The sequence below is a fragment of the Aquarana catesbeiana genome, linkage group LG10 (genome assembly GCF_042186555.1).
Source record: "Aquarana catesbeiana isolate 2022-GZ linkage group LG10, ASM4218655v1, whole genome shotgun sequence".
NCBI lineage: Eukaryota > Metazoa > Chordata > Amphibia > Anura > Ranidae > Aquarana > Aquarana catesbeiana.
Window position 1 is genome coordinate 56,812,779 of NC_133333.1, and position 25,159 is coordinate 56,837,937.

General features: G+C 45.1%; 1 protein-coding gene and 1 long non-coding RNA gene across 2 annotated transcripts in view; one reads left to right on the forward strand and one right to left on the reverse strand.

Moving 5' to 3' along the window:
• The window catches only part of LOC141110705 (uncharacterized), a 167,180-nt gene that overhangs the window by 94,900 nt on the left and 47,121 nt on the right, over positions 1–25,159 (forward strand). Inside the window, exon 5 of the long non-coding RNA XR_012236323.1 lies at positions 19,631–19,930. This is a non-coding gene — a long non-coding RNA (uncharacterized lncRNA). The remainder of the gene's footprint in view (positions 1–19,630; positions 19,931–25,159) is intronic.
• LOC141110034 (galactoside alpha-(1,2)-fucosyltransferase 2-like) lies at positions 23,342–24,393 on the reverse strand. The gene has a single exon (XM_073601278.1). It carries the CDS (start codon positions 24,391–24,393, stop codon positions 23,353–23,355), a length of 1,041 nt encoding a protein of 346 aa, XP_073457379.1. The 3' UTR covers positions 23,342–23,352.

A 25,159-nucleotide genomic window follows, 5' to 3' on the forward strand; every position in this document is an offset into this window, starting at 1 on the left:
ATGACATTGCAGGGCGGAAGCGACATCAAAACTTCTGCCCGTAGCTCTTAAAGGGCCATTTTTTCAAAATTTTTTTAAATGACAATTTTTTTTTTTTTTTATTATTTTTATTGTATTTTAGTGTAAATGAGATCTGAGGTCTTTTTGACCCCAGATCTTATATTTAAGATGTCCTGTCATGTTTTTTTTTCTATTACAAGGGATGTTTACATCCCTTGTAATAGGAATAAAAGTGACACATTTTTTTTTTTTTTAAACAGTGTAAAAATAAAAAAATAAAAGGTAAAATAAATAAGAATTTTTCTTTTTTTTTTTTTTTAAACGCGCCCCATCCCGCCGAGCACACGTGCAGAAGCGAAAGCATATGTGAGTAGCGCCCGCATATGAAAATGTTCAAACCACACATGTGAGGTATCACCACGATCGATAGTGCGAGAGCAATAATTTTAGTCCTAGACCTCCTCTGTAACTCAAAACATGCAACCTGTAGAATTTTTTAAACGTCGCCTATGGAGATTTTTAAGGGTGAAAGTTTGTCGCCATTCCACGAGCAGGCGCAATTTTGAAGCGTGACATGTTGGGTATCAATTTACTCAGTGTAACATTATCTTTCACAATATAAAAAAAATTGGGCTAACTTTACTGTTGTCTTATTTTTTATTTCAAAAAAGTGTATTTTTTTTCCAAAAAAAGTGCGCTTGTAAGACCGTTGAGCAAATACGGTGTAAAAAAAGTATTGCAACGACCGCCATTTTATTCTCTAGGGTGTTTTTAACTTGTAAACAACACTAAAAAAGAGGCCCGGTCCTTTAAGTGGTTATAGAAACATACTTAACAGTCATTCTTACAAAGCATTCCAACATAATATTAAAAAAGGCACATTTACAAACTATAACACCCACCACCACTACCACAATCCACACACATGCGTTGGTGAGTATGTTCTGCTGGAAGCTGCATTTCTGTGTACACAATTAAGCAATGAGATCAAAGAGTAGAAGGTCAGCAGATGTTCCCAAACCATGAATACATGGTCAGACAGGAATACACGCACAACATTGACAGCATGGCCACATAAACCCATTTTTGATGGAAAAAAATGCACAAGAATTTCAGCAAACAAACAACCCTAGTTGGGCATTTGTCATTATGCACAATATCATTCCTTCTCCCCCACAAATCACAGCAAAAAGCCTGTCTGCTTCGCAGGCCAAACAAAACCCCCCTACTGCAGTCTTTTATATAAGGTTGTACTGTTAGCACACTGACATACGCCCAATAGAAGTACACGCCTACCAGTATCTTTCAATCTGTCTCTTCATGTATGTCTAAAGTGATTGCACCTGATGAGCAGGAACACATAATACTGTTTGCAACTGTGTAAGCCCTTGGCCAAAGATCGAAGTCCATTTGCATGCACAGAAACAAAACAACAGTTTTCTAAGCATATGTACCTGTGCAGTGTGAACCCTACAATTGTAAATGTCCCAGTCCCTGGGCATGATTAGTGCTAACAAACATTACCAGCAGTCCCTGGCTGCAATTAGCTTCCAATCTAAAGTTCAAAACAAACTTATTTACATTAGAGACTATTTCAACAGGAGACAAATAACATGCCAGTATGTCTATGGATTGTGGCGAGAAACCCACACAGGGAGAACATATAAACTTTAACACAAGCATTAGCATGTTGGGGAATTGAACCATCTACCCCAGTGCTGCTAGATGGAATTGCTACTACCTTAGCCAGTGGGCAGGCTCACACATGTATTCTGCATCTCTGTGGTGTGAACCAGCCCTAAGTCCATAGCCATGCTCAGTGTCACAAGCAATATACAATATATTGGCCTAAGTATTGGGACGCCTGCCTTTATACGCACATGAACTGTAATGGCATCCCAGTCTTAGTCCATAGGGTTCAAAATTGATTTGGCCCACCCTTTGCAGCTATAACAGCTTCGACTCTTCTGGGAAGGCTGTCCACAAGGTTTAGGAGTGTGTCTATGGGAATGTTTGACCATTCTTCCAAAAGTGCATTTGTGGGGTCAGGCACTGATGTTGGACGAAAAGGCCTTTCTTTCAGTCTCCGCTCAAATTCATCCCCAAGGTGTTCTGTTGTGTTGAGGTCAGGACTCTGTGCATGCCAGTCAAGTTCCTCCACCCCTAACTCACTCATCCATGTCTTTATGGACCTTGCTTTGTGCACTGGTCCAAATCATTTGGTGGAGGGGGGATTATGATGTGCGGTTGTTTTTCAGGGGTTGGGCTTGGCCTCTTGGTTCCAGTGAACTCTTAAGGTGTCAGCATACCAAGACATTTTGGACAATTTTATGCTCCCAACTTTGTAGGAACAGTTTGGTGATGGCCCCTTCCTGTTCCAACATGACTGCACACCAGTGCACAAAGCAAGGTCCATAAAGACATGGATGAGGGCGTTTGGGGTGGACGAACTTGACTGACCTGCACAAAGTCCTGACCTCAACCCGATAGAACACCTCTTGGCTGAATTAGAGCAGAGACTGCGAGCCAGGCCTTCTCATCCAACATCAGTGCCTGGCCTCACAAATGCACTTCTGGAAGAATGGTCAAACATTCCAATAGCTGGGGGGTGTGACCGGAAGTGGATGTGGACACTGGTGCTGGTGCTGGCGCTGGTGTAATGTAAGATGTGAGAATGTAATCACTCTCCCCCCTCTCACCACCTCTTACTTCAGCCTTTATCCTCTCCGCCTTGTGGGACCTTTGGATACCGCTGGCTTGTCAGAGCTGGGTGGGCAGATGAGCGGGGAAGCCCTCGGCAGTCCTCGGATCCCGGCCGCTTTCTGCCCTGTGGATGCCGATCTGTTGACAGTGGCGTTGCCTGGATACGGGAGGAGATGAGGAGCATCAGCTCCAGAGCGTACCTCCCACCCTGTGCCCCGGACTGCCGCTTGTGCAGACGCTGGCTGTAGCTGACGATAACTGAGAAGTTGAAGCGGCGGGGTGAGAGACTCTCGCTTCACTTCTCCAAGGGGAGAAGCGGCTACACCACTTTGTTACAGGAGGAATTGAGAAGACCCTGGAGTGCACCTCCCCCCCTGCGCCCCATACATAGACCTTGAGTACTGCTGATCTGCACAGAGGATACTGGCTGTTCTTGAACTCAGCTGGGAGGTGACGGCGGCAGTGTGAGAGACCCCCGCCGACCCTCCCTTAACTCTTCTATAGGGATTATCACTAGCAATATCCTTTGTGAAGCTATAACTATACAGAGGGGAAGCGGTGATGATTTTGGAGGCTCTTTACTACTCATTACTCTGAAGGTCGACTGGTTTCTTCTTGGAGGAACCTCCGGTACTTCAAGACAGGGGTTGATATTGGAAATCTGTAAAATGGAAAGACACTGGAGAGGAGAAAAGGGATTCGCTGCTCACCCCTTGGAAACTGAAAACGAAGGAAAGGTTCCCCCCAGGGTGGGGTTTTTAGGCAGCACAATAAGAAAGGGAGTCAAATTCAATATCAAAAAATATGACAAATTTATTAAAGTATACCATAAAGGTTAAAACAATGAGCTCTAGTGGGGGGTACTTGAGATAAAAAATACATATTAGACAAGCTGAACATACATTGGCAGACACATATTCACAACAACACTGGGTAGCATGAATATTTAAACCTGACACATTTCAACCCCTGTGCTTGGGGTCTTCTTCAGAGGATTTGTCTGCTGAAAAATATATATACATAAGTAAAATTGATACACGTAAATAGATTGCATAGGTGTAATAATAATTACATTCACCGTTGTGGTGGATGAATACAATATAATTACCCAATAATGTGTGTTCAGCAGGGAGAGAAACAAGACATCCCACATGGAGATCCCCTAAAAAGACTGTCCCCCCGTCTTCCCCAAGGGAGAACACCAGGCGCCCCTACCGCCAACACGGTTCGGACCAGGGCAGTGAAAAACAGCGACGTAGCTTACGAGAGGTCACACTCTTGGGCACCGCCCGCCAGACTGGCAGCCGACCAGGGAGCACACAGAAGTACACCTGTGATAGTAACCAAAAAATATATCTCCATAGTAAATCTAATCATTTAAATCATGTTAATCATGTGTCCAAGAGGGGACGCCGAGGGACAACTGTCTCTAGCACACGCCCAGGACACAAACATAAAGTGTATAAAGTATATGAATATACATGGTATTCTTCATAGGCAGTATAAGGTATAGGCAGCCCCTCAGTTTGTGCTCTATGTGAAGGTGATCCGAGTGAGAATATGATGAAATTGAAAAGATGAAAAAAGTGAGTGATAAATAACAATAACTGAGTGTGAGAATGTGATGAGATAGAAGTGAATGGACCAGAAATGCCAAGAATAGGACAGGTGGGGAAGAGGGAAAAGGGAATAGGGGAAAGGGGGGGGGGGGGAGGGAGGAACGGGAGGGAAGAGAGGAATGGGAAGGGGGGGGAGAAGGGACAGAGGGAGCAAGAACAGCGGGGAAAATACATAGGAAAAGGGGGGGGCATTCCGGAACACTCTCGGATGTTTTTCGCCACTACGCATGCGCGGGGCCCCGCGCGTGCAGCATGACGTCATTGACATCGCGAGATTTCGGCGAGAGTGACGCTCAGTCGGAGCCTAGCTCTTCCTGAACGCAGGGGAAGTCACGCTCGGCTACCCTAATGGCGGCCATGCCGCCCGCCATGGAGCAACCAGGGTAAACACACACACCTGGACAAATTACAAGCAAGCACACACCCCCAATAGGCAGTATAAAAGCGGTATCTGCAATATACCCTCAGTCTCTCTTTCCCTTTGGTGGACAGCAGGCACTTTCCATTTCTCACCTTGTAAGTACTCTTTCCTTTATTTGTGTTTTTCTTTGTTTGACACTACTCTTTGCCCTATATAATGGAGGCTTGTGCGAACATTGTCTGACTTCGCATTGACCCCCATCCATTTATAACAGTCCTGTTTTATAACGGCCTGGTTACTATGCTTTTTCTACATTTGATACTTTTGTGTTTATTTACTTTTAGACTGGTGGACTCAGAGTGGGATACCAATCCACTGAGCCCGCTATAGTTTGTAACCAATCCCGGGTTGGCTGACAAGCAACAGTCTTGTGTGTATGGGGCAACGTAGTGCCAAAACACATGCCATTTAGCACCTTTTTGAGGTAATCAATTTAATCTTCACAATTGTGCAATTTCCTTTTCCCCCCCTGCCCCCCCCCCCCTTTTTCCTATGTATTTTCCCCGCTGTTCTTGCTCCCTCTGTCCCTTCTCCCCCCCCCCCCCTTCCCATTCCTCTCTTCCCTCCCGTTCCTCCCTTTTTTCCCTCCCCCTTTTTCCCTCCCGCCCCCCCCTTTCCCCTATTCCCTTTTCCCTCTTCCCCACCTGTCCTATTCTTGGCATTTCTGGTCCATTCACTTCTATCTCATCACATTCTCACACTCAGTTATTGTTATTTATCACTCACTTTTTTCATCTTTTCAATTTCATCATATTCTCACTCGGATCACCTTCACATAGAGCACAAACTGAGGGGCTGCCTATACCTTATACTGCCTATGAAGAATACCATGTATATTCATATACTTTATACACTTTATGTTTGTGTCCTGGGCGTGTGCTAGAGACAGTTGTCCCTCGGCGTCCCCTCTTGGACACATGATTAACATGATTTAAATGACTAGATTTACTATGGAGATATATTTTTTGGTTACTATCACAGGTGTACTTCTGTGTGCTCCCTAGACGGCTGCCAGTCTGGCGGGCGGTGCCCAAGAGTGTGACCTCTCGTAAGCTACGTCGCCGTTTTTCACTGCCCTGGTCCGAACCGTGTTGGCGGTAGGGGCGCCTGGTGTTCTCCCTTGGGGAAGACGGGGGGACAGTCTTTTTAGGGGATCTCCATGTGGGATGTCTTGTTTCTCTCCCTGCTGAACACACATTATTGGGTAATTATATTGTATTCATCCACCACAACGGTGAATGTAATTATTATTATACCTATGCAATCTATTTACGTGTATCAATTTTACTTATGTATATATATTTTTCAGCAGACAAATCCTCTGAAGAAGACCCCAAGCACAGGGGTTGAAACGCGTCAGATTTAAATATTCATGCTACCCAGTGTTGTTGTGAATATGTGTCTGCCAATGTATGTTCAGCTTGTCTAATATGTATTTTTTATCTCAAGTATCCCCCACTGGAGCTCATTGTTTTAACCTTTATGGTATACTTTAATAAATTTGTCATATTTTTTTATATTGAATTTGACTCCCTTTCTTATTGTGCTGCCTAAAAACCCCACCCTGGGGGGAACCTTTCCTTCGTTTTCGATATTGGAAATCTGTAAGCTGGAACAAAGAAAGTGTCTATAAGCGGAATAATAGAACAGAGGACTTCCGATCTTGGTGAGAAATTCCCATTTTATTCTTCTTTCTTTTGGGGAGCTGGGGATAGGTGTTGGGTTATTTTTGCTCCTCTTAGTACTTATGCCTTATGACCTGTATCTGGGTAGCCAGGACTGGACTGAGCAATATTATTCTTGAGTTTTGAACTGTGGGGGATAAATTTCTATACCCCACCCCAATTTTACATAGCTTGATTCTTTTTTTGACTCTCCTTTGTCTCACCCCCCCCCCTTGCTTCCTGTACTCAGCTGGCTTTGGGAGGGCCCTATATGACTATGCCATCACAGCATACTACTAAAGCAAGTCAAACCGCTGCTGCTAAACTAAAGGAATTCTCACACGGACAGACCCCCCCAAAATAGTTTTGAACTGTGGGGGATAAATCTCTATACCCCACCCCAATTTTACATAGCTTGATCCTTTTTTTGACTCTCCTTTGTCTCACCCCCCCCTGCTTCCTGTACTCAGCTGGCTTTGGGAGGGCCCTATATGACCATGCCATCACAGCATACTACTAAAGCGAGTCAAGCCGCTGCTGCTAAACTAAAGGAATTTTCACACGGACAGACCAAAATATAATCAACAAACTACGCACGCCAGTATGCTATCTAAACCCCAGTTGGGGGTTAACCCTCTTAGGAAGAGCCTGGGTCAGGGCCAGGCAACTCCTGTAATAGGGCTGAACACCCCCATAGGAAACTTATTAGGTGAGGGGATGGAGGAAGCACAGGGGCAAACAACATCACCACCGAATATTGTAAATTCGGGGGAATTAGAACCATCACTAAAAGATATACTGTAGGCAATTAACTCCTGCAAACCTTCCATAAACGAAATGTCATCCCAACTTAAAACTGTGCGGGAAGAGCTGTCACTTGTGAGACATGACATCCAGAAGGTACGGGAAAGGACCACTGCTTTAAAGGGGAGGGTTAGTATCTTGGAGGATGATTTAAACCCAATGAAACGGGAGATGGACATTATAAAGGAGCAAATGGTTAATTACCAATTAAAACTTGATGAAATAGAGAACAGGATGCGCAGGAAGAACATACGAATAATGGGACTCCCCGAACGCAGCGAGGGCGCGGACTCCACCACTTTTTTGGAAAAATGGTTCAAGGATCTGTTCGGTGACCAGTCTTTCTCACCCCTTTTCGCATTAGAAAGAGCACAAAGGGTCCCCCCTAGGTCCCCTCAACCGGGAGCCCCTCCTAGATCCCTCCTGGTAAAGCTACTCTACTATAAGGATAAAATGATTATCCTAAATAAAGCCAGAGAAATGGATAATATTATGTATAATGGGAACCGGGTTTCCATGTATCCTGATTTCTCCCCAGAATTACAGAAAAGGAGGGCCAAGTTTGGGGAGGTTAAGCGTAAGTTACAACAATTAAAAGTGAATTACGCTTTTTTATACCCGGCAAGACTACGAATAAATGCTATGGGAGAGACTGTACTTTTTGACACCCCGGAGAGAGTCGAGGAATGGAGAGTATCCTATAAGGAGAGACTATAATAAATCTCGACCCTTTTATTCTAGAATTCCATGAACATTATGATTTAGGAATATTTAAGCTTGTTAATTGGTTTAAGACACTGCAGGATAATTTTACTTTATTTTCTTCAGATTTCCACTATTTTTATGCTCTAGTTATTATCACATAAATACGCACTAGGCTGAATAATTAGGGGAAGTAGCGAGGGAGGGGGGAAGTAGCAGGGGGGAACAATGTTTACACCACCCCCTGCAGTTAAGGGACATGGTGAAAAGTTCTCTACATGTGTGTTTTTTGTTGTATGTCTAGTCTGTTTTGTCTGTCATTTTTGTGGTTGGCTTAGCTGTAAGGGAGGGTGGGGAGGGAGGAAGGGAAAGGGATGCAAGAGTGTAATAAGTTAAAGATAAAGTTGTTAAAAACACTTAAAATCACTGGATCAGGTAATGGTCACATTAGGATGCCCCCTAATAGGCCCAGCTGGTGGGTGTAAATGATGTGTGGGAGGAATAAGTGGTGTAGCTGGTACACCAGAGTGTTTGGATTTATTTACAGATATGAGATTAAGCAATACGAGGTCACAAAATTAACACATATATGGAATTTAATGATAAAAGATATGGATTTTATGGTTTATAGAAAATTAATTTTTTGATGGCTAAAAATATGCACTTTGAAAAACTCACTTTATGTTCTTGGCATGTCCGAGGAATGGGTGACTTAGAGAAAAGGGCAGCAGTTCTCCTTATATCAAAAACATACAAAGCAGCCATTTTATGCTCGCAGGAAACACACCTCACCAAGGCTTCTGCCCCCCAACTGAGATGGCGAGAATATAAGACACAATATCATTCAGTCCATACCTCTTATTCTAGAGAGGTAAGTATTTTTATCAGAAATAAGGTGTTTTGTTTCCCTTATACAGTCTAAAATAGACGAGCTAGGAAGATACGTTTTTCTGTATTGTAGAATTGAAAATAGACCCTGCATACTGGCAAATGTTTATCTTCCCCCTCCCTTTGATACCTTGATTCTTTGTGGGCTCATCGCTTTATTCTGGATAAGCCCGTGCCGGTGGTAGTAATGGGGGACTTCAACATGGTAACAGACTGTATGCTGGATAGGTTTCCTCCCTCGACACAAACTAGTAACGTAGCGAATACCCGGTTAACCAAATTTTTGAAGGAAACTGGACTGAATGATATCTGGAGAACTCGGAATCCGGAGACCCGCCAATATTCATGTTTTTCTAAGACGCGTTCCACGCTCTCTAGGATCGATTTAATCTTGGGGAACGAGGAAATGATACCTCTGATAAAAAATGTAAACTATAAACCAAGGGGTCTGTCGGACCACTCCCCGGTGACAGCAATATTGTAATTGGGGGAACGTCCTCAATCTGGGGAGTGGAAGATAAGCCCCCTTTGGATCGAACTGATGGGAGATCCGAATGAAATTTTACTCCCCCTACGAGAATTTATCGATCTGAATCAGGGGTCTGCCCCAGTGGGAATAGTATGAGACGCTATGAAGGCCTTTTTAAGAGGCCTATTGATCCTCAAAAATTAAAAAACAGACAAAGGACTGGGAGAGATTAATAGGTGAGAAGGTAACAATAGCAGAAGAACAATATATTAACAATCCGACATATGAAACCATCAGGACCGGGATAGATAAGCAAAATAACTATTGGTTAGTGACTCCCCAGAAGACAGAGAAAAAGTATCTTTTCCAGAGACAGGTGGCCTTCGGAGAGGGAGAAACCGTGGGACGCATGTTGGCGCAACTGGTTAGGGCAAACTCTCCCACTTCTGTAGTGCCAATGATTACTGCAGAGGATGGAAGAGTGACTTCTCATCCCCCGGAAATAGCAAGTAAATTTAAACAATACTATGAGGATCTGTATAGATCCCGCCAAGAGGGGATGAAGGATGGAATGGAGAGCTTTTTTAAGAGCTTGAATCTCCCCTCCCTCACCGACATGGATAGAGCTGAACTGGACCGCCCTATTACATTGGAGGAGCTTCAAATGATCACCAATGAGATGGCAACCCAGAAATCACCAGGTCCAGATGGACTACCAGCCGAAATATATCGGCGTTATGGGAGGTCTTGCTCCCCAAGCTGTTGAGGGTATTGAACCTCTCAGTGGCAAAGGATGCTCTTCCACCATCAATGATGGACTCCACCATAATTACTATACATAAAGAGGGTAAGGACCCACTTGATGTGGCTTCATATAGGCCTATTGCGCTTTTGAATACAGACATGAAAATTTTTGCAAAGACCTTGGTGGCTCGGCTGATTAAAGTTATAGCGAAACTCATCCACCCCGACCAGTCGAGCTTTATACCCGGTAGAACAACCAGTATAAATATAAGGCGCCTCTACTTGAATTTACAGGTCCCAATGGACGGGGGTGGTGAGAGGGCTGTTCTCTCGCTAGACGCCGCCAAGGCCTTTGATTGCTTAGAGTGGCAGTACCTTTGGAGGGCCATGGAGGCAGCTCAGCTTGGACCGGGATTTATCAGCTGGGTTAAAATGCTATATGGCACCCCTAGGGCTAGAGTAAAAGTAAATAATGAATTGTCTGATAAATTTGGCTTGGGGAGGGGGACGAGACACGGTTGTCCCCTGTCTCCCCTCCTTGCCATTGCAATAGAACCCCTGGCTATTGCTCTCAGAACCTCAAAATAGATGAGGGGTTTTGGAGTTGGTGACCATGAGGACAAACTTGCATTATATGCAGATGATGTATTGTTCTTGGGAGACATGCAGGATTCACCTAGGGAAGCAATGAAGATTATTAATAACTTTGGCCAAATCTCCGGGTTAAAGATAAACTGGGCGGAATCCTGTCTGTTGCCTGTAGACCCGCTGCGTGACCCCTTACCGGAAGAAGTGGCCCAGATTCCAGTGGTGAATAAATGTAAATACTTAGGTATAATTATATCCAAAGACCCTCAGTGTTATGTCTTAGATAACATCACCCCGTTATTGACCAAATTTAGAGATAAAATAAAAGTCTGGAAAAGTCTGCCAATTTCTGTGGCCGGACGATGTAATCTAATTAAAATGATCTGGACGCCGCAACTTCTTTACATGCTACATAACTCTCCAATATGGTTGTATAAAAAGTGGTTTCAAAAGATTGATAGGTTGTTCAGGGAATTGATCTGGAAGGGCAGTACTGCAAGAATTTGGTTAAGTACCCTTCAACTCCAGCAACAGGAGGGAGGAGTAGCCCTTCCACACCCATTTAGCTACTTCTTAGCGTCACAACGCCAGCATATCGGAGGTTGTAACTTAGAACTAAAAAAAGAACTAAAAAGAAAGAGGCTTCTATAAAACACCCCACATGACTCGATAATTGAGGCCCTGGAGGCTGGATCTTTCCCCTCCAGACTACCTACTCTAAGTCTTATAATGAAAGTACCGGCAACAACTACAGAGTTCCAGTTAGCCGGAGCAGATGGTGTGGGGTTTCCAGCAGAAGGGCTGGCAACAGGGCCGAGGACTGCTGGACTCTGCCCTCAACTAACAGAGGATGGATTTCCTGTGAAGGTGGATGGGACTTCAGTCTCCACCTGTATACCCCAGGGATGCTGGGAAGTTGGCCCAAATCCCCAACAGCATGACAGAGTGAGCCCAGTCACCCTGTCTTCTCTCCAGCGGCAGAAAGGACTTCAGGGAGAAGGGCCAGTCCAGGCCTCTCCCCAGCGGCAGATATGTTCTCTGAGAGAGGCAGAGGTTGGCTGGGTGAGTAATGCTCTGTTTGGAACAATTTATTTGGGGTACTATGTGGGTACAGGCATTAGAGGACTGGAACTATTACTAACTTTGGAGTCAACACGTCTGGGGTCTCCTCCCGTGTTAGTCTTCTGCCGAAAGGGGAGAAATGTGACAGGAGGGCCCGTGGAACTCAGAATCCCTTGGAAAGTAGGGGATGTCCTTGTTTCAGCTCCCCATATACCTCTTATGTCTAAGTCACCCTGTGCTATCCTGGCACAGGATGAGTGAGAAAATATATCTTGGGCTACTTAAAATGGGACAGTAATATTTGTCCACAATATCTCCCAGGATGTATGTAGAGACTATTATTGGTTTGTTTGATTCTGAACTCAACCTGTTAATTGAGTGAGCTGATCACATTAGCCTCCAGGACTGGCTAGGAGATGAACTGTTGATGACTAGGCTGAGGGGGGGAGATTGTTGTTTGTATTGTTAATTGTAATTAGCTCCTGCTATTGTGTTTATACTACTATGTGAAGTTCGGTGCCCACAAGTCTGTGTCCTACAGGTCATGTCTCTGAGTCATCTGGTCTGGGTAAATTTTTTAGTAAATTAGCTCATGTTAATTAGGTTAGCTTTGAGTCACCCTGCTGTATAAATTTGTGTGAGATCTCAAATAAAGAGTTAGTCCTGATGTACTCCAAGACTGGTGTTGTCTAGTTCTTGGGGGTTCCTATAGCCAGATCCATTGGACTCGTGTTCCAGAACTTAGGAAGCGGTATACTGACAGAAGCACTCAAGCGGAGTGTGGGACGTTCCGTGACACAGGCAGATAGCAGTCACGAGATGTTTATTCCAAGCGAGGAACCTGATCGCTCGGAGATGGCAATCGGTGCTCCCTCCGTCCAGTGAGGAATGGCTTAACACTATGAATGTGGTAATTCTTAAAGAAAAAGCAGTGTACATAAAGCAAAGTGCGCTATGGAAATATGATTCGATCTGGAAGCCCTGGTGGGACACAAGAGAAAATAATATGTAAAGCCTAGACACCGGGCAAAACATTGATGAGTTGAGAAATGACTAAAAAACGACTAGCCCCCTGAAAGCCTGAGAAGTGTATGGTTAGTTGAAAGGAGAGTTATGAGTGAGTTGGGAAGGTGTACTGGTTGGATGAAAGGTTAGTCCTTAATAACATATCAGACAGTCTTTCCCTTAGACCATCCAACCTTCCACTGGTTGTTATTTTCATTGTCTTTGGAACAGATTGACCCTTTTTTCTTTTCTTAGGGGTGGTCTGAACAGGAGTGGGAAGTGAAATCTGGGAGACCTGTCTGACTATTATCTGTTTGTATTTTTAACATTGTTGGAATTAAGAAAATCTTGAATAAAGAAATTGAATTAAAAAGGTCCATAAAGACATGGATGAGGGCGTTTGGGGTGGAGGAACTTGACTGACCTGCACAGAGTCCTGACCTCAACCCCATAGAACACCTCTTGGCTGAATTAGAGCAGAGACTGCGAGCCAGGCCTTCTCACCCAACATCAGTGCCTGGCCTCACAAATGAACTTCTGGAAGAATGGTCAAACATTCCCATAGATAAACTAAACCATGTGGACAGCCTTCCCAGCCTTTCCAGAAGCTGTTATAGCTGCAAAGGGTGGGCCAAATAAAATTTTAACCCTACGGACGAAGACTGGGCTGCTATTAAAATTCATGTGTGTGTAAAGGCATATGTCCCAATACGTTTGGCTAGATAGGGCATCTGCCAAGATTTACAATGGTGGTGGAACCCTCCTACACATAAATACTACATTTAGACATAATTTTAGGACCTGAGTCAGGAGTTATGTTTAACAACATAGGGAAATGAGACACCTTCTCTACATGAAGTGGTATGCTTTGGATTTGAACCCAGACCCTCAGAGATGCTAAGCAGAAGTTCTAACCTCTAAGCCATGGAGCCACCACATGTGGAAAACTCCTACACATAAATACACATATACTGCATTTCTTTGGGCATATAGGTGGTGGAATTACATTACTCAAGAGTTATTCTTCTTGATTTATTCCATGATATTTGGGTGAGTGTAGAATAGTGATGTTACCCTCTGATTTTTGGGAATTACATTTTGATTTCTGATGTTGGTACATATATCACATTTCTCATTCGTTCATTGACAGATACAGCCTTCTTTATTCAGAACCATAGGTTATAGGGCTGGACACTTGATCCAGAGATCACCCCAGTCTGGCCAGCGAGCGCGTGCAGACCACAGCAACACGCTAGGTCGGCCGCGACATAGCCCCACTGGACAGGGGCTGGCCCTGCGAGGTAAACGTCTCACGAGGTCACATACGACGGGGTCTCCCTGTCTTGCAGCATTCCTCATGGCCAACAGACCCCCCACTTTGGTGGCGAATAGGATCTGTCTGGGAGCATTACCCACGCTTTTTGCTGGAGAGGTAAGTAAGGGGTCCCCTCCTCTCATTCCCTGGAGTGGTATGGGGTGCGGGTACTCCCTGGGGTGGTCGGTCCCTCTGGGGTTCTCCTCCACCCCCTTCCTTCCTTCCCCCCTTCCTCCCCCCTCCCTATCCCGGGTGAGGCCCAGGTTCCCGACCTAGGGGCTTTGTGGACATTGTCCCCCTTTTCCACCTTCGGGTGTTAATGGGGGGGATCTAGTGGTTGGGTTTGGGAGGTGAGTGGTTGCTCCCGTAATTTAGGCCACAGCTTTGTGGCCTACCACTCTCATGGCCGTCGGCCATAAGTTTAGGCCGCAGCTTTGCGGCCTACCGCACTCGCGGGCGAAAATTTAGGCCGCAGCTTTGGGGCCTAGCGCACTCGTGGCCGGCGCATGAAAATTTAGGCCGCAGCTTTGCAGCCTACTGCACTCGCGGCTGGTGGCCTGCCAGCCTGAAGGTCCGCGTCCTGCGTCCGGCTCGTGGTGGGCGGCCAAAATTTAGCCCGCAGCTTTTACGGCCTACTGGGCTGCATCTTTTTTTACTTATTGGGCCGTGGCTTCTGTGGCCTCCTGGATTGACGCCCCTGTGAGGGGCCTCGGTCTGTGCCCCTGTGCGGGGCCCCAGTATGTACCCCCTGTGAGGGGCCCCGGTATGTGCCCCCTGTGAGGGGCCCCGGCATGTGCCCTTGGTGAGGGGCCCTGGTGTTTGCCCTTGGTGAGGGGCCCCGGTCTGTGCCCCCTGTGAGGGGCCCCAGTCTTTGCCCCCTGTGAGGGCCCCCAGTATTTGCCCCCTGTGAGAGGCCCCGGTTTGCGCCCCCCTGTGAGGGGCCCTGATTTGCACCCCTGTGAGGGGCCCCCGTCTGCGCCCCCTGTGAGGGGCCCTGATATTTGCCCCCTGCGAGGGGCCCCCAGTCTGCGCCCCCTGTGAGGGGCCCCCGGTCTGTGCCCCCTGTGATGGGCCCCGGTCTGCGCCCCCCGTGAGGGGCTCTGTTTTGTGCCCCCTGTAAAGGGGCCTTGGTCTGTGCCCCCTGTGAGGGGCTTCGGTCGACATCCCATATGTGGACCTCGGGAGGGGGGTTCCAGTTGGTGGGCCCCCCATGTTTTTTGGGGTAGCGCTTAGGCATATAGCCTAGTATATGGCACCCCTGCCCTCCCCTCCCCCCCTCTGTCTCAAACAATCCTATCTGGCTCTGAGGACGTGGCCCACCTTGCGGGGTGGTGGCCATGCTCCCTATCTTGTTAGGGAATGAGGTGGACTGCAGTAGGGCACGAAAAAGCGCTGGTTATTGCACTTATTACATCTGTGCAGGAACCTTTCAAGATGGGGGATGCAGCTGTGGCTGCGACGGAGAGCTGATACCTCATAAGCCATCTTGCGTGGCAAAAGCGTTCCCTTTTCCCTCTTATCTTGACAAAATTGTCCTTGAAGACTGGGAGGGTCTAGAGTGCATTTGGGTTTCTAAAAAAAAAAAAAAAACGCTTTCTGTGAGGTTACTATTTAGGGGAGCGGAATCCCCCTGCCTTTGCTGCATTGCCGGACCTATTGGTCTAGGCACTGCAGTATGTCAGCTACGCCTCTTGGCCATAGTTCCCCTTGTTGCTGAGCTTCTAAGGTCTCTTCAGTGGTGCTTAGACAGGTATTTTGGGGACTACCCTGGATGTCAATACTTCCAATGGGCGTCTGCTGCCGGACCGCTTGCTGTTCTCCGTGGGGGGATGTGCAAGCTCCGTTGCTGCAGAATGTGGTTGTCACGGTTCCCATGTCGGGAACAGTTTAAGGCCCTGACCTGCCTTGTGTGGGTACAGAAGGTCAGGATGGAGTCTGTTAGCACGGCAGTAGCATCCCTTCATCGTGGGGACTTTCTGGTTTCTATCGACATCGCAAATGCTTGTTAACGCATTCCCTTATGTGCCTGACTCCAGCGCTTCCTTCATTTTGCTGTGGGTGCGGCACATGATCAGTGCATAGTCTGGCCACCAATCCTCGGGTATTTGCGAGGTGTTGGCCCCGGATCGGGTATGGTTGTATCGGTGGGGGTTTGCAGTCCTGGCTGCCTGGACGATCTTCTTCTGCCACTCCTCGACTACCCCGAGGGGCAATGTAGTTTCTATACAGACCTTGACTGATTTCAGTAGGCATCTATACTATCTGAAGTCTGCTTGGGCCCTTCCAGAACGTCGGATTATCTGAACCCAAGCTTCAGCTCTGGTCAGCGTGTTTTTTTTTCTCTTGAACAAACTCCAGAAGTTGCATGCTGCGTTTTTTATTTTTCTGTCCGGTAGGTAGGCCCTCTACGGACATGCGTGTGGGTGTTGGGTCTGAGGGTTTCTACCTTTTTTTGAAACGATTCCATTTGCGCAGTTCCATACAAGCTCCCTTCAGGGAGATCCTGGCATGAGACAAATGCCTGAGGTCTCGGGACAATCGGATTCAGCTGCGTTAGGAAACCAGGGTTCCCTGGTCTGATGGCTCGCTCTCTGGTTCTTCGGCGGGAAAAAACCTTTCTCCCCTTGTATTGAACAGGGTGACCACCAATGCCAGTCGGTCCAGGTAGGATGTCCTGGGACTGAGCTCTGCTCAGGGTCATTGTACACTGGTGGAATCCGGACTACCAGGTAATATCCTGGAACTTCGAGCGATCAGGCTAGGTCTGGATCATGGACGGATCGACTTCGGGGGCTCCCGGTACGGTTCTAGTCGGACAAGGCACCCACTATGGCTTATGCCCTTCACCAGAGTGGGTCAAATAGGCTGTGGCGGCCCTGGCTGTTGCCGGTATTCCCCAGTGGGCAGAACATTTCGTCCAGCCCTTTTCTGGTGTACGCATTCCAGAAGTGGAATACTGACAGGCAGATACCTCAGTTGGCGAGGGTTGGACCACGGATGGGCCCTTCACTGGGCCTTGTTTCTTCGGGTTTGTTCCCGTTGGGACACTCATGAGGTAGTTCTTTTGGTGTCCTGGTTCAACTGGACGGTACCAGGGTTTCTGATAAGTTCACAGGTTGCTCTGACAGCTCTGGTGGCCCATGGGGCCAGTGATGTTTTCCCTATGCCTTTCCTCCTCTCCAGCTTCTGTTGTGGCTTTTACGCAGGATTACGGCTGCGGGGGTTCCGGTCATTCTATTATTCCTGGATGGGTCCAGTCGGTCTGGGTACGCCGACCGGGGTGCGTCTGGTCGCCAGCATTCCTTGTCGACTGCCTCTTAGGTAGAATCCATGGTCCCAGAGCGGTTCTTCCATCCTGCCTTAGAGTCACTGGTTTTAACGGCCTGGCTGTGTTGAGCCAGGTGCGGCAGTTCGGACACTGTTGATGGCTAGGGAGTCCATCTTTTAGGAGGTTTTAACCTCCTGATGTGAAGAGCGCATATATCCTGGTGTGAATCACCGGGCATTCATCCTTGTTCTTTCTAGATGGCTCCAATTCCGACCCCCATTTACGGGGGGGTTGAGCAGGAATGCGCCTTGAGTACCATCGAGGGCCAGGTGTCAGCCTGGGTGGTCGTCTTCAGCATCCCCTGGTCTTGCGCTCCCTGGTGCGTACCTTTGTTTAAGGGGTTAGATGTCTGTTTCCTCCTGTGCGGTTTTCTTCTACCACCGTGAAATCTGAACTGGATGTTTCCGGTTCTCCAGAAGCCTCTCTCTCTCTCCCTCTCTCAAAATATCATGAGATTCCACTGCTTACTCTGTCTCGGAAGGTGGCCTCTTGGTGGCTTTCACCTCTGCTCGCAGGGTATCGAAAACGGTGGCGTTATCTTCTCGTTCACCTTACCCAGGTTTAGGCAGTGCTTCGCCCTTTTCTATAGTTCCGTCCCTGGGTTTCCATTTGAACAAGGACATTGTGTTTTCTTTCTTGTGTCCCTGGCAACACATCTTGGCTTATCTGCCCGGGATGTGGTTTGGGGGATTTGGTAGTGTGCCAGCCACTGAGTCTTTTGGAGGTCAGGCTCTGTACTCATGGACAGGCCAAGAAAGGGGCTGTCTGCTTCTTTTGCGACCTTCTTCTGGGTGGATCAGACAGATGATGACTCTGGGCTATTCTGTCAGGAATCGGGTTCCTGCTTTCCCTGTTACGGCGCATTCTTCTCGGGTGCCTAGTGCATCTTGGGCCGTCTGTCTTCAGATGTTCGTGGCACATTTTTCACAAATTCTACGAAGTGGATGGGTTGGCATCTGCGGATGCCTTTTTTGGCCGCAAGTTTTTTGCAGGCTGCTGTTAAGAGGGTCTAATCCCTCTTTAAGGGGTACATTCAGGTTGGGTCCCAGCTTGTCCTGTGTGAAGCTCCTGTTACCTGGTTGGCTCTTGTGTTAGCCTTGGGATTTTTCGCTGTCCCACCCCTCATGTTCAGTATTGCTTTGGGACGTCCCTGTGGCTCTGAATAAAGAAGGCTGTGTCTGTCAATGAACGAACGAGGAAATAGGATTTTTTACCTACCGTAAAATCCGTTTCTCTGAGATCATTGACAGACACAGCACCCATCCTTCTATGGAGTTTTCTGATACTTCTATTACTGCTTGCTACTAAACTGAATACCCAGAGCAGGGAGGAGGTTATTTACTGACAGAGGACAGCCCATGGGCGTAGCCAGGGTTTTTTTTTTGTTCTGCCTAGTCCTACTCCTGCGGAGATGATATAACCTATGGTTCTGAATAAAGAAGGCTGTGTCTGTCAAAGAACTCAGAGAAACAGATTTTACGATAAGTAAAAAATCCTATTTTTTTGGGGCTCAAATTATTATTATTTGTGAATAATAAGAAACCCGCAAAATTGTGACCCATTTTAAATTTGCATCAGCAATTGTATTGTTTGTGGTCTGTAAAGACACCTGTGTAAGATGGGAAAAAGTTTTTGTAAGATGGAGAGTAACAAGTGAAAGTAACAGTGAAAAATATATTTTACTAAAACATCAAAACATTCCACATTCTAGCATTCTTGAAAACAAAATACTAGAAGCAACATTGTTGCAAGGAAAATTTATTTCAGAGAAAGATACATTTCATCTCAACAAGAAAAGTATTTATTTGGGGAAGTTAAAATTGTACCATTAGACTCAATGGCTGAAACTTGCATTGGACTATATAGCACTGATTTTCACTCTCAAAAACGCATTTTAGCCCAGCACTAATTTTGGTATTTACTATAGAGCCCTGTAAAAAAGCCATGGGAGCTAAAATGAGAATAGTTTGCATGTCTGATCATGCTCAGTTGCGCTGGCACCTAGTTTTACAAAAACAGGGAATTTATTTCAGTGTAGATCACAGTTAAAAAGCAGATTATCTTTAAACAATACACTGCATATTTCAGTACCATTTAGGCAATTATATCATGCTCTAAACATTATTTCCATGTGCACTACTCCAAATTTTAGCAGAGTAAGGATTTGAGCGCTATTTGTTTTCAGGGAGCTATAGTAGATAGTGAGGTTACTGTAGCATTTTGGATGTAAAGCATACAGTTTTCATAATACTTTGATACTGTAAAATGTTCTTTACTATCTAGGTTTATTTACCCTGCCCTTTTGTTATCCAATATAGGGAAAGGGGCCTAGGGAGCTGCTGCTGGATGGAGTCTGCTATTAGGCCCAATAGCCTCTTTTGGGGCCTAACATGTGCTGAAGTGGTCCTGAAATTGTCCTGCCTAGTTTGGAGGAAGCTATGCTAAAGAGCAGACCCAGGGGAGGCCTCTTGCTGGAGAGAGCTGGGAAGAAGGTTGGTCTCTCAGAAGGGCCTGGTGACTCACTTGGAGGATGCACTGAAATTGGGAATGTGCTTACAGTGTTGCCGAGTCAGCTTAAAGGTTCTGAACTGGGACATTGATCTGGATCTGGAGAGTCTGTAAGTGATTTGCTATGGTATCTCGGACCCCTAACCCAATAACCTGTCTCAGTCCCCCACATTTTACCTATGGAATCAGCCCTGGGGTGAAATGCTAGCCCGCCCCTGACATCTGGAGGTTCTGTCCTGCCTTTGGGGTGTCAGAGGGGTGCTACAGTATTGAAAGTGTTAACCACCCATCTGCACTGACGGTCAGGGCAGTGAAATGGTAACCTCCATGCTATTGTTGATCACTTACCCATCACCAGCTTCCACGCTGCTCTCTATAAAATAAATAGACTCTCAAAGATTAGTGTGAGAAATTGCCATCATCCCTAAAAAGTGCAAACAAGAACCTCATGTAAATGGGATTTTAAGGGCAACATTAACAGAGAAGAAAATTTAAAAAATATAAATTTTATTTATACAAAGATTAAAAAGCAATTTTATACAAACAACAAGTATATACACAAAAAAAAGGAAAAAATGTAATACAATACAGAAGTGGCAAAAAATTATTGAATCCAACGCGTTTCGAAATAATTAATTTTTATATAATCTTCTTCAGGGATAAATCTTTGCCATTATCTGAAAAGCACAAATGTAATATAAATATACAGAAATCTTACATACTTCAAACCATATAGGAATGAAAATAGAAAATATATGGAGAACTCACAAAAGTCATGATAGACATAACTGATTTTCAGCAAATCACCCAACGACTTCCACCGGATATGTAAAGGTCTTTTATCATGCAAAAGAACCCCCAGATTCTAAAATCCAAGGAGAGGCGCCAAATTACACCAAACGGAAAATCGCTTACGGGACGGGGATGTGGAATCTGTGAAGGAGATACATCGTCTGTGGTCAGTATAAAAAAAAAAAAAAACACAACAAACCAACCTTGCATCAACTATGCGAGTTTGTATGCCTTCAAATGCCAAAAAAAAGGAGGGGATTTGGACAAATACAGGTGGAAAAAGGGGAATTCCCCATCCTATAAAAAGAAAAAAGGTTTTTTTGAATTTATTTGTAAAATAAAAATAGAAAATAAATTAAAAAATAAAAATTGTATCAAGACATCTAGTTCTAATTAACCCAATATGGGGCTGTATCAGTATAAGTAAAAAGGAAACATAAACTTGTAAAGAATATGAAAAATAAAATAGAAAAAATCTGAAAAAATATAAAAAAAAAAAATGATAAGTAAAGTCACCGAAAAAATGTTGCTGAACAATGTAATAAAGAGAAAGAGACTTTTCCCCAAGAAAGAGGTCCCGGGGGGGGGGGGGGGGACATTTTTTAGGTGACTTTACTTATCATTTTTTTTTTTTATATTTTTTCAGATTTTTTCTATTTTATTTTTCATATTCTTAGTATTGCATAGTTGATGCAAGGTTGGTTTGTTGTGTTTTGTTTTGTTTTTTTTATACTGACCACAGACGATGTATCTCCTTCACAGATTCCACATCCCCGTCCCCGTAAGCGATTTTCCGTTTGGTGTAATTTGGCGCCTCTCCTTGGATTTTAGTATCTGGGGGTTCTTTTGCACGATAAAAGACCTTTACATATCCGGTGGAAGTCATTGGGTGATTCGCTGAAAATCAGTTATGTCTATCATGACTTTTGTGAGTTCTCCATATATTTTCTATTTTCATTCCTATATGGTTTGAAGTATGTAAGATTTCTGTATATTTATATTACATTTGTGCTTTTCAGATAATGGCAAAGATTTATCCCTGAAGAAGATTATATAAAAATTATTTCGAAACGCGTTGGATTCAATAATTTTTTGCCACTTCTGTATTGTATTACATTTTTTTCCTTTTTTTTTGTGTATATACTTGTTGTTTGTATAAAATTGCTTTTTAATCTTTGTATAAATAAAATTTATATTTTTTTAATTTTCTTCTCTGTTAATGTTGCCCTTAAAATCCCATTTATATGAGGTTCTTGTTTCCACGCTGCTCTCTTTCTCCCTCCAGGCCAGGACTTTACTTGTACTGTGGTCGCCGCCACTGTGCAATCTGACTGCTGCCCAATAACCCGCGGGCCCCACATAGATGGCTAGTAGACCACATACAGTCTGTGGGCAATGTATTGGGTACCAGGGCTTTAAAGCTAACAGTATGTGTGAAAAGTAAGATTCACATTTAAATTCAATTGTCCGTATCTTGGGAGTTCCTGATTGTTTTGACATTTGACTTTCACTAGGCACTGTTTATATATATATATATATATATATATATATTTTTTTTTTTTATTAAAAGAGAGGTATGGCCAAAGGCATACATTTTTTGTCATACTTCTCTTACTTTTGCACTGCTATGACCAAGACTCAGCTGACAGCGGGCTATAAGCTGACGTGGCAGAAGTTGCTCCAGACTCTGGAATGATACTGACAATATTTTTGGGATCCACCCAGCTGCCTGATTGACAGCTGGCTCTTCCTTTTAATGGGAGGCTGAGTGCTATAGACAGCTGCATCCACCACCTCTTTAGCAAGAAACCAGGGGCGTAACTACCACCATAGCGACCCATGCGAGCGCTATGGGGCCCACAGCCGAGTGGGGCCCAGTGAGGATAAGAGCACTGCCGGCACAGTCTCCCAGCCAGGGGAAGAGAGAGGAAAGGAAGAGGCAAGCTGTCCGCATCAGCAGAGAGCTGAATTGCCCGATGTAAGAGCTTTCATTAGAACTTCCAGTGTTCGCGGGGCTCACGTCACATAGCTCCACCTTTTGGCCCGGTGCCTTTGATAGACAGAATGCCAATCCAATGCGGGACATGTGACGTCATCAAAGGCGTTGGGCCATGAGGTGGGGCTATGTGAGGATGAGCCCCAGGAAGACAGGAAATTCAAATGAAAGCTATTACAGCGGACAATCCCGCTCTCTGCTGATCCGGGTGGCTTGCCTCTTCCTCTGCATAGGTGGGGCTGTATGGGGCACAGGCAGACCAGGCTGTATGGGGCACAGGTCATGCTGTATGGGGCACAGGTCACGCTGTATGGGGCACAGGTCACGCTGTATTGGGCACAGGTCACGCTGTATTGGGCACAGGTCACGCTGTATGTGGCACAGGTCAGGCTGCATTGACACTAGGGCAGCTGTGGGGGGGGGGGCTGTTTGCAGGGGGGCCCCATACAACATTTTGCTATGGGGCCCTGATATTTCTAGTTACGCCCCTGCAAGAAACGCTGCAGTGAGAGCTGGAGGAGCAAAACAGAGCAATGACTGACAGTATCTGCTCTGTGCGAACTGAGAGCAGAGTGATCAGCAGCCATGCGATTGCTTAGTTCTCAGGCTTACAGCCAATATGGGACAGCTGCAGCATCCCACTGATGCTGCAGCATAGAGGTGAGCATGTACTGTATGTTTTTTTTAGATTATTGAAGTTTGTGACAGGTTTACTTTAATACTACTTGTCCTTTCAGTGAGATATCAATCCTTTTTTAAAAGTGGGGAAAGATTAGCAGGAATCCCTATCCATTCAGAAAGATAAACAGTCTCATATTTAAAACCTGTGCCACGGGGGAAATCAGGCAAAGTATAGTTTGTAAGATAGACGGTTTCACCTCCAGCCAAATAGGCAGCGTATAAGCCAAATGTACCAATGGTCATAATTGTGTGGTTACAGTGGACCAAGAGAGCAAAATCACGGGCAGGCGATCCCTCGTTTCCATCCCCAAGAAAGTAAACATCTCCCAAGAAATTATTAATATTCGATTTGCACCAATCCATCCCATTGCTGGTAACCACAAACAATGGGTTTTTATATTTTCTTCTAAAATACTCCATTGCCTTTTGCAGGTACTCTTTGCTTGCTAGTACACCTTTCTTACTCTTCTGCATAATATCAACGTAGTCCCCTCTACGGACATGTATGCCAATGAAGGTGGTGTTAGTTTTGTTCCCCTGTATATCAGCAAGATAGGCATTGCTTTCTTCTCTAATAAAGTCGTGGAAAGTGAATTCCTTAAGAATTTCTTCTCTGTGCTGATGATAGAAGGTCCATGAAAATGGATAGCCAGAAAGTTTAACAAACTCTCCAGAGATGTTATAATATTCTTTAGACATCCAGTTATTGTATATTCTGAAGGTCTTCCATGGTATCCGGTTTGCAACTTCCTGATTAATAACTGGCAGCTTTATCTTAAATATCTTAGATAGTGCTGAATGCATTCTGGGTAAAATATAAGCTTGATGTCCATGCCGTTTCGCAAATGCATAAAGTGTTGCATATTGCCCTATGAGGTTTCCAATACGCCCTGATGGTTCTATAGTCCACATACCAGTGGGTTCAAAGGCATATTCATTGATGGATGGCATCCTATTTTTCAAATTCATTGTATCAAGGGATTGTTTTGTGCTTGCACATGTGCAAAATGTTATACGTCTTTCAAAACGGTACCAGAAGAAAATATTTGTAATGATTAATAATTTGAAAACCAAGATCATTATCCAACTGTTTATGTTTCTCATGTTCTCCAAGATTTCTTCTGTTGGGTGTTCTTGAAAAAAAAAAATATATATATATATATTATTTTAGACTATAGAAACAGTAATCTATAGTTTTTCATATATTTTCATTTTTATGATATACTGAAATGCTTAAAATGTAAATAAATATATATTTTTTTAATCAACTAAACAAAATTCTGTATGTAAAGCAACTCCCACAAGGGTGCATGCTTGGTCAATGATGTCGCAAGTGGGTGGGGCCACCCACTGACATCATTGGTTGAACCCCCCTTAGCTATTTAAGAAATGTCAGCAGAGCAGGCAGTCACGGAAGCATTTAACAAGGCTGGAGAGGGTTTTTCTTTCTCTTTTTTCTGTTTCCGGCAGTGCATCAGGCATCATGATTGACGATCGATCTACACCAGAGGATATTTATTTTTTAATAAAGGACTTGTCAAAAACTTGTGTTGTGCCTTTATTCGCTTTTTACACTTTTTTGGTGAATGGGTAGGCCATACAGATTCACATGAGGGGGAAGACCCCGAATCTTCCAGATTCCGATAAAGCCCCCCACCCACAGACTCCCACAACCACCGTACACAGTTGTGGGGAAGAAGCCCCTGTCCCCATCAGCATTGAGACAAGGTGCTTTGGGGTGATTAGGGCCCCCACCGCCCCAAAGCACCCCATTATGTTGAGGGCATATGGTCTGGTATGGTTCGGGGGGGGGGCTCGCTTGCCCCCCCATTTCCTGGCCTGCCAGGCTGCATGCTCGGATAAGGGTCTG